The 11,702-nt window shown below is 31.0% G+C and overlaps 1 protein-coding gene across 1 annotated transcript; it reads left to right on the forward strand.

Annotated features, from left to right (window-relative positions):
* The first annotated feature begins 7,146 nt into the window (after nucleotides 1–7,146).
* On the forward strand, nucleotides 7,147–11,372 carry LOC143619095 (protein ENHANCED DISEASE RESISTANCE 2-like). Its single transcript, XM_077091113.1, has 9 exons — nucleotides 7,147–7,521; nucleotides 7,612–7,698; nucleotides 7,784–7,987; nucleotides 9,632–9,767; nucleotides 9,853–10,015; nucleotides 10,449–10,577; nucleotides 10,694–10,888; nucleotides 11,027–11,149; nucleotides 11,256–11,372. The coding sequence occupies exons 1-9, from the start codon at nucleotides 7,392–7,394 to the stop codon at nucleotides 11,367–11,369; spliced, it is 1,281 nt and encodes a 426-aa protein (XP_076947228.1). The 5' UTR covers nucleotides 7,147–7,391; the 3' UTR covers nucleotides 11,370–11,372.
* The last annotated feature ends 330 nt before the right edge of the window (nucleotides 11,373–11,702 follow it).

Here is an 11,702-nt window from a genome sequence, read left to right on the forward strand (position 1 = left end):
CGGGTCGAGTCATTTAACATTTAGTTTCAATTTGTATTTGATACCGATGCCTTTAACGGGTTGACTTTATTTGGTATTTTGTTTGTTAAGAGGACAACTATTTTGATTCATTTTGTGGTTGGGATTATTGTAAAACTCGTATTTCCTAATGAATTTTTTGTTGAATTTTAGTTTTATCTTTTCAGATTTATAGCTTTTATTTTTTTCAGAATCTTTTATTTGTTGAATTTTTTGTGGTTGGGACAACATATTTAAATTTTTGCAAAATATACTGGAATTTTTGTTGTTTTTATGCAAAATCTTTTTGTGAAAAATTTATGCTGTAAACGACATAAATAAAATAAATCATAATTTTTTTTGATGAATTTTGTGTTATCTAATTTTGTTTTTATTGGAAAAACTTAATGAAAAGCATAATTTAGTTTAAAATAAAGAGGATAGAGAAAAGTACCCAAATAGGTAAATATTTTTCAAAATACATCAAAAGATAAATACTTTTTGTATCCACACCTATTTGTTAAAAAACTCATATTAAAGCGAGACCCATTTGACAATAATGTTAGGTACGTTAAGTGTATTTAATAAATGTTACACACATTTTTTTTTTGAAAATGATAACTCACATTAAAAACGACAAAGGTTAAAATTAAACTAGAGATTTGATATATATTTGGTCAGAAAATGAATTTTATTTTTGGGAAGAAAAAAATAAATAAATATAGGTTTAGAAATATTTGTTTTATTTTTAAATTGAAGTATAAATATAATTGAAATTGTAAATGGAAGTTTTAAATGAAAATTTTATGGAAATGGTTTGGTGGAAAACATTTAATATTCATCATATTGGGAGTAAAAAAAAAACCTGAAATCGAGGGTCGACGCTATTTCTGGATGAGAAAAATGTTTTCCGAGTTAGAGTATTTATATTCACTTCTCTACCATATATTCATACTAGGATATAGCCCGTGTGATACACGGATGGTTAAAAAGTAAACAAAAAAGTTAAAGTCAGTAATATACATAATAACATTCCTTATGGATTTATAAGATATAAATATTTTTTTTTTAAAATACAAAGAGTAGATTAGTAAGAATATTTTGTATTTGTATTTGTATTTTAAAAGAAATCAAAATGGAAGGTTGTGAATCTATAACAATTAAAAAAAAGAGAAGGTTAGCATCAATTCATCATAGTTGAGGTGGTAAGCACAAACATTTTAAAATTAATATAGTGAGTTCAATTCCCACCAATAACATATTTTTCATTTTATCATTCATTAAATGGAAATTATAAAAATGGAAAGTTATATACTTGGCCTATGTGGAGCGTCTAGTTGAATGACATGTGGAGAGAATGTGTTGCTTTAATAATATAGGTAGATAGGTAGATATATCATGTAATTATACTAAAAATCACTATGGAATATCTCTCATTTTCGATTAAATAATACTCTTTTATACTCTTATCATTATCATTCCTCTCATTCACTCACAAGCACTTTCAAAAAATATTAAAATATTATACGCTGTGAACAATGAAGACCCAGATTTAATTTTCCCGTATAACATTTTTTTTTCTCTCCTTTACTCATAACTACCTATAACCATATTATATATTTTACAAATTTCTCTTACATTTTTTTAAAAAATAGGTTGAGAATGTTGTGAGTTATTTTACCATATATCACTCCACAAGTCAGCATGCACTAATTCCTTATAATATATCTATATTTAATTTAATTTTATTTTTTTATTTGGAGACCTTAATTAAGTGCCGGTCTAAACTTCTTGTCAGTTTTGCTGGCTCACGGACTGGCCCTGCGATCAACGGTCCAGGAACACTTAGTATGTTTCATACATATTTTATATTGCATATGTATATCAGTCTATGGTGCCCTGCTTGCGGTGCGCGCATATAATGTATATATGTGTGAACCCTCGTGTGGGCAAAAGTAAAATTGCACTAATTTTGATGTTATTTTACTAATTTTGTGAAAATAACGTTAAAAGTGATGGAAGGTTAATCAGGCATCATGTGGTGGCGTTGATAGCCGAAAGACAAGGGTACATGCACCAATCAGCCGGCGTCCCGATGATTGAGTGCTATATGCCTTATGTAATATGTCCAAGGCTTGATGCAAAACTACTATCGAGCCGGGGGTCTCACCGGAAGCAGCCTCTCTATCCCCATGGGGTAGAGGTAAGGCTGTCTACATCTTACCCTCCTCAGACCCTAAGCTATTGGTGGGATATACTGAGTACGATGATGATAATGATGATGATGATATATCAGTCAATGCATATGAATGATGCATGTTTGTAAACATGTATATATGTGTTCATACCACGTTTGAAGGGCTGTAGGGCAAAACCACAAGCAACGATGCTTCTCCATAGCCCCCACGTTGCCAGCTTATGTTCCTCCTACTACATCCACACCCACACACACGGGACACAAAGCCTAACTTTAATAAACAATTGTTATCTTCAAATTTAATTGGTCAAATCAAAGTTATCTATAATATATTATCAATGACACTTCTAGTAATATACATAATGTATGATTTTTCAAATAAAATAGTTTACCATGAAGCCCACTATCAAATATATTTGTTGGGGTTTTGTCATGTAGCACAAATGGTCGAGCTTGTTCTTTGTTTGGTAGGCCTTCTTCACCCACCGCAACTTTTTTTATTTGAGTTATTATTTTTCTTTTCCAAAAAGTAACTGTGATTTTTGTTCATGTGATTTATTCGAATCTATGATTTTAGTCAAACAGTTTTAAATCTAAGATTTTTGTCTCTATGGTTTCATTTCACGTGCAATTAAACCCGGTCCCATTAACCCCGTTAAGTCTGGCCGTTAAATCCATCGGCGTACCCCTCACGTGAGGAGCAGTTTTGTCATTTATCTCCCCAAATAACCCTAATTCGCAAGCCCCCTCATGTGAGGGGTTGAGGTGTATTTGGGAAAAAGGACAAAATTGCCCCTCATGTGAGGGGCACGCTGTTGGGTTTAACGATAAAACTTAACGGGGTTAGTGAGGTCGGGTTTAATTGTAAGTGAAATGAAACCACAGGGACGAAAATTACAGATTTGAAAGTATTAGACAAAAACCACATATTTAGACAAACCACATGGACAAAACCCCAATTTACTCTTTTCCAAATTTATATATATATATATATATATATATATAGGGTAAGGTTAAAATAAAAATCCACTTGAGTTGTGAAAACTCTAGAAACCCATTCTCAATCACATGTTTTTAATTAAAGTTTGAAACTTGTGGTACACAATTAAAGTTAATAAAAAATGTAAATATAAATATAACTTTTTTTCTCACATGAAAACATATATAAAAATTAGTAAAAAAATGTTAAAAAATAGCAAAACATTTTTTTTTTAGTTTTCGATGTTTTGTATTAAATGTTACAACATATATTACGTGTGTAACAAAAAAAAAAACGATGTTACATAGGGTTTTCACAACTCAAGTGAGTTTCATTTTATACTTCCCCTATATATATATATATATATATATAGTTGTTTATAAACTGTAATCTTAGATGTCTAAATCAGTTTTCGATAAGAATATATACTTGCAACAGAAGCAAGAAAAATGAGAAAAGTTAATATAAACATTTAATAAACAAACTATTACATCAAACACTCTTTATATATTTAATCCAAATTTAGCCAATATAACAAAATTTTCCTGAATAAATAAATAGTAAATTACTAAACTCAAAAGATTCACGACTTTTATGATAAAAACGAAATAAGTTAAAACTTCTGTAATTGATGAAAATGTTAAGAGTTCGTAGTTAAAGCTTCAGATGATGAAATTTGGGCTCGGGAATTGACTCAAGCTAATTATAGGATGTAAATCGATCATGTGATATGTCCGTTGAGAAGTTTCCGTCATTTATTTATGTGTCTCAATGTCTATAACTTCAAATGTAGTGAAAATTATGTCATTAAACTATTTTAAATTACTAAAATAATAATAGTGGTGTTTGAAACACAACTAATAGTTATTGTAGCAATATTTGGATATGTAAGAGAGAAGCAAAATTATTTAATCAATATTAGAGTTAAAAATTAAAATAACCAGTATATTTTCAAAATAAATCATTACATATATAATTATAGAGATACACCTTCCACGAATTTTATATAAAAAACGTATTTAAAAAATCAACACCTATACATAGGCGGGCTTTTTAGCGAGTGCAACATAAGTAGATTTAGTCACAAACATCCACACAAGGTAAATGAGGCAACTACAAGTGTCTACAACTACAACTACACCTACACCATGTGATACGTTGTAAAAACTCATTACATACATAGACCAACATAGGCACCATGCAAATAAGTTGTAATGTTGTATACATATACGTGCCGCATAGATAATGCATCGTGTAAATGGGTATGGACGTATCACATATCGCATGATGCATTATAAATTTTTAAAAATAAAACATCATTTTTGTAAATGTATAAAAATAGTACATCGAAAATTAAATTATTTGATTTAATGAAAATCCAAAATTCTTTGAAAAATGTAGACAATATGATTGTATGAGAAAACAACGAAATATTTAAAGAAAATGAGTGCCAGTAATCATTGAATATAATATGTGGTTGCGGCCTGCGGGCCTCAAAGCCCTATTGCAATATTGACCATTAAGCCTTGTGATTCATGAATCACGCGTACACGATGTTTAAATTTGAAGAGTTCTGATGTCTTACTCTGGTCTGACTATGTTGTTTTAATCGGGCTTACGCTGACTTTAGAGCTTGGCTTGGACGTTCCTCCGAGAAACCATACAGCTGGCTGCCACTTGACAGTCGTTGTGCCGCCACAAGAGCAGAACTCTCTGGCATAACACACGGTGGGACGAGAACCCGAGCGGGCTCAAAATTCGAGCTGACAATCTTGTACAAGGACTATCTCAAATTCTTCGTTGTCAATATCCACCCAAAGTATTACTATTAATTTTTTAAAGCAAAACACATAAAAATGTTTATAAATTAACATTTATATTGTAAATACAAAAACCTGACGTATATGATTTTTAAAACTTTATAAAAGATCTATCGAATTAGTAGGTTATACATGCTTAGATGAATCTCTTTCGTGCTTCTTTTCTCTCTTTTTCTTGTTTTAAAATAATAATTTTATGAATGCTCGTAATTCTTTTTTGAACTATTGTATTGAAAAAACAAAGCACCATCAAGTAACTATCCAATAAAAACCAAGAAATTGTATGGCTGTGTTTTTCATCCACTTTCGAGAGATTTTACACTTATTCTTTCTACTTGAATATCGAGAAAACAGATATAAACAATGTAATCAAATAATAGCCATGTCTTGATTTTTATTAAACCAAACCATATCTTAAAAGTTAACATAGCATAAAGTAACTTTCAAAAGTTAACTATATGAAGAGCTAGATATTTAAAAGTGGATTATATGTTTAAAAGTTCAATACACATACTAGTAGCTATTCAACGCACCCAGTTTCAAGTAAGGAACTATGAGAACCTTACAAACACTAGTTTCTAATCTTTTAATTATGATACATAAGACCAATATTGTCAAAGTAGGTTTATAAGCTCGAATATTCACTACAAGGCATGCCACTGAAGAGAGTTTCTTTAACTCCGCCTAGTTACTAAGCATCGATAAAAGGTGGTCAACTTCAGCAAAAATCGCATATAGTTGGTGAACTTGAGCCGATTTTGACTTTAAAAAATAAAACATAATTCGTATTCCTATAATATTATAAAAAAATACTATTTTTTTAATTAATAATTAACAAATTTTAGAATAATTTATTATCTAAAAATGTATTTCTCTTAATTATATTGATATTCATGTATTTGTTATAAATATTAGTAAACTAATGATATTTGACATAGATATAATATTCAAGAACTAATTTTCTTTATATCATTTCTATATACTCTCCGAGTACTCCAAGTACACCCAACTTCTCACTCGATCGTTTAGGACCTGTCTAGCGACTTTTGTAACCTTACATAAGACGCTTACGCAATCATATATTTTTTTTCTTTCCCGCTACTTTTGATAATCTTTCATAGACCACATAAAATCAGTTATGTTAGACTTGCCAATGCAATAATTGCTTAGGTTTGTGATGAGCAATGAAACATTTAGAATGCTCTTATAACTTTTGATTTTGTATTTAAATATAAACTTATGATTTGGTGGAAATTCCACCACCAAATGTATAATATTTTTGTTAGGGTTTAATTTATATTTTATAGTTTTCTATAAACATGAATGTGGACAAAAGAATATCATTCAAATGATTGGTTCTCTTTTTCATTGTGGTATTGTTGTAGTTGCTATATGTCCCTTTCTTTTAAATTTTTTATATGCTTTTGATGAAGACTTGTACTCATCTTTGCGTTTGTTGCATCCTAACTATTTTTTCAATCATAAAATATATATATTTTATTAAGACCTAATATTAAATAAATATTATCAACATGTCTTTGATTTTGTGGTATTTAAATAGATACATCGATCACAACTTTAGAATGTTTAGTCGTAAAGAAAAAAGAGTACGCGTAATCGAGTTTTTTAAGCATGATTAATGATTATAAATTTTGAAAATAGTTGATAATATGGTCTTTTTGTGAGATTGAATGCAATAAGTTTGTTTATAATAATAATAATAAAACAAATGATCATTAGTTGTTTAACTAAAAGGATAAAACGAACATATAAGCATACGTTTATTTATATTTGTTTGTTAAGATTCGTTTATGTTTTCTTGTTTATATTTGTTGATATATATATGCGTACATGTATGTTCATTCAGTGTATTAATGAACGAACATACATGCAGATGTACGATAAACTTGTTAAAAGACTTTGTTTCTTTGTTTGTTCGGTTAAACTTGAACAACATTTGTTTGCTAGCCGGTTAAGAAAGAAAAACCTTATAATTTGACTCTTTCATAGGCAACAAATGGCAGTTGTCAAACAAAACCAAAAATATCATCTAGGGTATGATTTATAATTATTTATAGTACCTAAAGAGACATACTTTTAAATTTGATATTTTGTTTTGCAGGTGGTTGTATGGTTTAAGGACAAAATGAGTTGTCAAAAGCAATTTAGTAGGTCTACTTTCATGTATTCTAACCATATAAATTCTTCAAACAACCATTCATCTAAACTATGATCAAAATCCCCTTTCATTTGCACCCAAATATTAATCCAAAATTCTATCTTTTGCAATCTTTATGTCCTAATTAACTCGAGTCGATCTTGTAAGAATCTTCGAATGTTTTCATGTTAGCTCATGCGAAATCTTTTCTAAAATTACGCATATAGACGTAACGTTATCATGGGTGGATGCACTTCTAGTCCATATAAGACATCAAGATCACGAAAATACTTCTTTTGTTCGGGAAAATGGAATAGAAGGGTGTCTACTTCCGTCCCTCTTAGGGTTGAAGAGTTTGCACATGGTGTTGGTGAGTTTTCCTAACAACTTTCAAAAGGGTATATTTGTAATTTCATATTTTGTTTTCGGGGAGGCTAAAGATACATGTCTTTTATTCTAGCATCGGGTCGTCAAGAGGAGATGTGGTTTGACTCCATGAGTATGCTAGGATCCGATTCTGATGACGACTTTATTAGTGTACACGGAGGTAACCTAAGTTTTTATTAGACTTAAGACGTGTTATATTATTTAAAAATGGACCCTTTAATAATTTCTTGATTCCTTATCTTTAGGAAATGCAACTGACGAAAGCGTTGATAGCAAATATGATGATATAGAAAGTGACAAGCTTTTCGTCATAAACGGATACAAAGACTCAAATAGGACTGCAGTTTTTGATAAAAGTATTCTAGAGAATGATCTTTCTTGCTTAACAACTGTTATCGTGTTTCCTATGAACCAAAAACCTTCGGATGGAGATGAAAACACCAATCTTTGTAAGTATATTTGGATTTGTGATTTGAATGAAGCCATATGGTTATTTTATGAATTTGAGACAACGGTATGGAGCCCGGGGAGGGGTTTAGGGAGCTCGGGGCCAAACAGGAACACCGTCCCCTCCTATTTGTGGTCGAATTTGAGCTCCAAGAATTGGGATTATCCTCAAATACTTCCCATAAATTACAACACACATGCACACGTATGTGTATTGGGGAGTTCAGGGAGTTTTTTTTATCCATAACGTGTAATTTGAAGAGTTAAAAGAGTTAGGGTAAAATCTGATGTGGTGTCTATGTGGCATTTGAGAAGTTACCCGTCCACCCTAACAACCAATTTTTTAAGTATGTTATGTTTTGATAAATAATGACTATACTCAGTGACGGAACTAGAACTCTTTAACTGGAGGGTCGTAATAGAAAAAAAATTTATTCGTTGACGAATATCAACCTTTTTTTTATCAATAGTTGGTAACGGTAACTTTCAAGTTCCCATATCTTAAAACCGTTGTTAAATTGTTTCATTTTGAACACTTTTGAAAACATGTTTCTCAACTGTTAACCGAAAATTCAATTGGATTAAGCAAGACTAGATCACCTAACTATATCTTCTTCCGATCAACTTCTTTAAATATTATATTTGAGACTTTTTACCAATGCATCTATCCTAATGCAATAAAAATAGCTTTCTTTAACTAGAAAAAAGTTAACAAATCCTAAATTAAGGAATATATGTTAACTAAGAAATAATCGAACAAAGTAAAATAAACAAAAGCAAAACCAAAAAATTTTATTCGAAAAGAGGTAGCGCAGATTTTGTATGTGGCGTGAAAAAAAAATATGTAAAATATTAAAGTGTTAATTGGGCTTAAGTTGTTGAGTTTTATTTGATAGAAAAAATCCCACAATAATACTCCGATGTACCGTGCGTTTGGCCAGCCGGGGGGTTAAGGGACCCTCCTGACCCCCCTGTAAATCCGCCAATGACTATACTATCATAGGTGATATACAATTCTTACTACTCATAACAAAACTAATTATTTAAAGTAATATAAGAGGTGTAAAAATCTGAGTCGAAGTCGTTTAAGCTCGAGTGGGTTTGTGTGAAATTTTCAAGCTCGGACTTGACTTGGTTATTTGTTATTTATTAATAACTTAATAATTAGTTAATTTGTATGTGTGTGTGTATATATATATATATATAGTTATTTGTATCATATATGTATACATATAGTTATCATATCATGCGATATGTATTTATGATACCAAATAATATCTTTATATAAATTATAGGTTAGTATAGGCTCGCGAGCCTATCCAATGTATACATATAGTTATTTTATCATGTAATATGTATTTATGATGCCAAATAAAAAGTAGCCTTATCTTTATATAAATTATAGGTTAGTATAGGCTCGCGAGCCTACCCAAGTTTGGTATGTAATAGTTAGGATTGTTTATATGACGAGCTTAGCTTATTTTTAGGCTCAAACTCATTTAAACTTGTTTCGACTCAATCTTATAGTGAATTGATCTAGAGTAGTTCATGAGAATAGTACTCAAAACACTCCTTTTTTAAAATTGATTATTCGATTCTGATTATTGTAATACGTTGAATTGCTAAACCGGTTAACAAAATGCCAGGCCAGTCAAAGAGATTCGTGTTTCGCCCACGGGCAGGACTTTTAATTCCTAGATCAACAAGCGATAAGCCGAGCTCAGAAAGTTGGTCATTTGTGTCGCCTTCTGTTTTTAAACTTAGGGGTGAAAATTTCTTCAGGTATATTTGATCTTTGGTATTTTTTTTTGTGTAACTTTTTTAATTTTTTTAAAACCTAGAACTAAACTAATTATTAATTATGTAGAGATAAGCGAAAGGACCCGGCTCCAGATTATAGCCCGTACGTTCCAATTGGTCTCGACTTGTTTGTTTGCCCTCGAAAGATCAATCATATCGCCCAACACGTTGAACTTCCTTTAGTTGATGTGAATAAGAAAGTACCTTCATTACTAATTGTTAATGTACAGGTATTAATTTTATTAATCAAACTAGCAAGTTTGGTTTATGGCTTCATGTGTCACACCAAACCATATTTAACCAAGATATATTAATTTTCAGTTACGGAAATTATGAACTATGCGGGTACGGCTTGGTTCATGTCTTGCAAACGGTTTGGTTCATGTCTTGCAAAAATGGACTTGAACCAAACCGGACCTACAAAACTTTCATTGTAAGAAAAATGTCACACCTAAAGGTGCGAGCAAAACTAAAAGTTAAACACTAAAAGGCTGTTTTTTTTCTAATGTGACGAATGAGTATGGATTGGTTTGATTTGGTTATCGTCTAAAACATAATATATAATCGACGTTTTTGTTTTTAGATTTTCATATATGACACTTAATATGTTCTCAATTTGGTCACACATCATTTTCTGACACGATATTTATATTTACATGACAGTTGCCAACTTATCCCGCTACATTATTTCAATGTGACACCGATGGTGAAGGGATCAGTCTAGTTTTATATTTCAAAGTGTCCGAAAGCTTTGATAAAGAAGTTTCTCCTCGTTTTTGCGAAAGCATTCAGGTGCCGTATCATTATAATCTTTCGGCACTTAGAATAACATGTTCAATCTTAATTTTATTTTATTTTTGTCTTTGTGTTATACTGCGGTTAACACTTGTGAATCATTAATCTAACAGAAGCTAGTCATGGATGAGATGGAAGTAGTGAAAGGTTTTGCAAAAGACTCTTCGGTTCCTTATCGGGAACGACTAAAATTAATGGCGGGTGTGATTAACCCTGAGGATCTTGAGTTATGTTCTACTGAAAAGAAGCTTCTAAACGCTTATAATGACAAACCAGTGCTTACGCGCCCTCAACATGTGTTCTACCAGGTTGGTATATGATTGTGTGTGATGACATGCACGACACACTGGGGTGCAGTTATATGCAGTTATGCACCCCTTGGTATATTGTACTGTGTTACATGTTTGAATCAATTTTTTTTTTAATTTTTTACTTTTTTAATATAGGGATGTGACTACTTTGAAATAGATCTAGACATACACCGATTCAGCTACATTTCAAGAAAAGCACTTGATGCTTTTCGAGAGCGGTTGAAACATGGGATACTCGATGTTGGTTTAACGATTCAGGTAAAACATTTTTTATGACACAAAAAGGGAAGATTTATGTTGTTAAATTTGATTTCTAGTTCACATGACTTAATATACTTGTGTTATGTTTTTTCTTGGTTTTTAGGCACAACATCCTGAGGAACTACCAGAACAAGTACTATGTTGTGTTAGACTTAACAAGATTGACTTTTGTGATCATGGTCAAATTCCTAGAATCTTAATCCCCAATAGTGATTAATTTGTAATAATATTATTATTACTTTGAACCATATTCTTTTCTAGAGACCCAACTTTTTAAACCCAAATTATTGGGTTTTTGTTATGAAAAAAAAAACAAAACATGATACTTGGACAAAGCATGAAAATGTAAATATGAAAAGAAAAAAATGGCATTTGATGATTAATGCATATAATTACTTGTTCTTGGACAAACTATTGGGATTGTGAAGATATAGTTACTAGTAGTTGCAACTTTCGTCTCGTGGTTGTTATCTTTAACCACTTACACACGCGCGATATTTATGTTCAACTATGTATGTGGTTATGGTTGCGTTTGGGGCGCTCGCTACCG

This window comes from Bidens hawaiensis, unplaced genomic scaffold, assembly GCF_021521415.1.
Source record: "Bidens hawaiensis isolate Kalapana, Puna unplaced genomic scaffold, B.hawaiensis_p1.1 tig00002414_1, whole genome shotgun sequence".
NCBI classification, from domain to species: Eukaryota; Viridiplantae; Streptophyta; class Magnoliopsida; order Asterales; family Asteraceae; genus Bidens; species Bidens hawaiensis.

Coding starts and splice junctions, on each gene's coding strand:
- LOC143619095 (XM_077091113.1), top strand. CDS start 7,392: ATGGGTGGATGCACTTCTAGTCCATATAAGACATCAAGATCACGAAAA. Junction 7,522..7,611: donor AGAGTTTGCACATGGTGTTG/GTGAGTTTTCCT, acceptor CTTTTATTCTAG/CATCGGGTCGTCAAGAGGAG. Junction 11,150..11,255: donor ATGTTGGTTTAACGATTCAG/GTAAAACATTTT, acceptor CTTGGTTTTTAG/GCACAACATCCTGAGGAACT.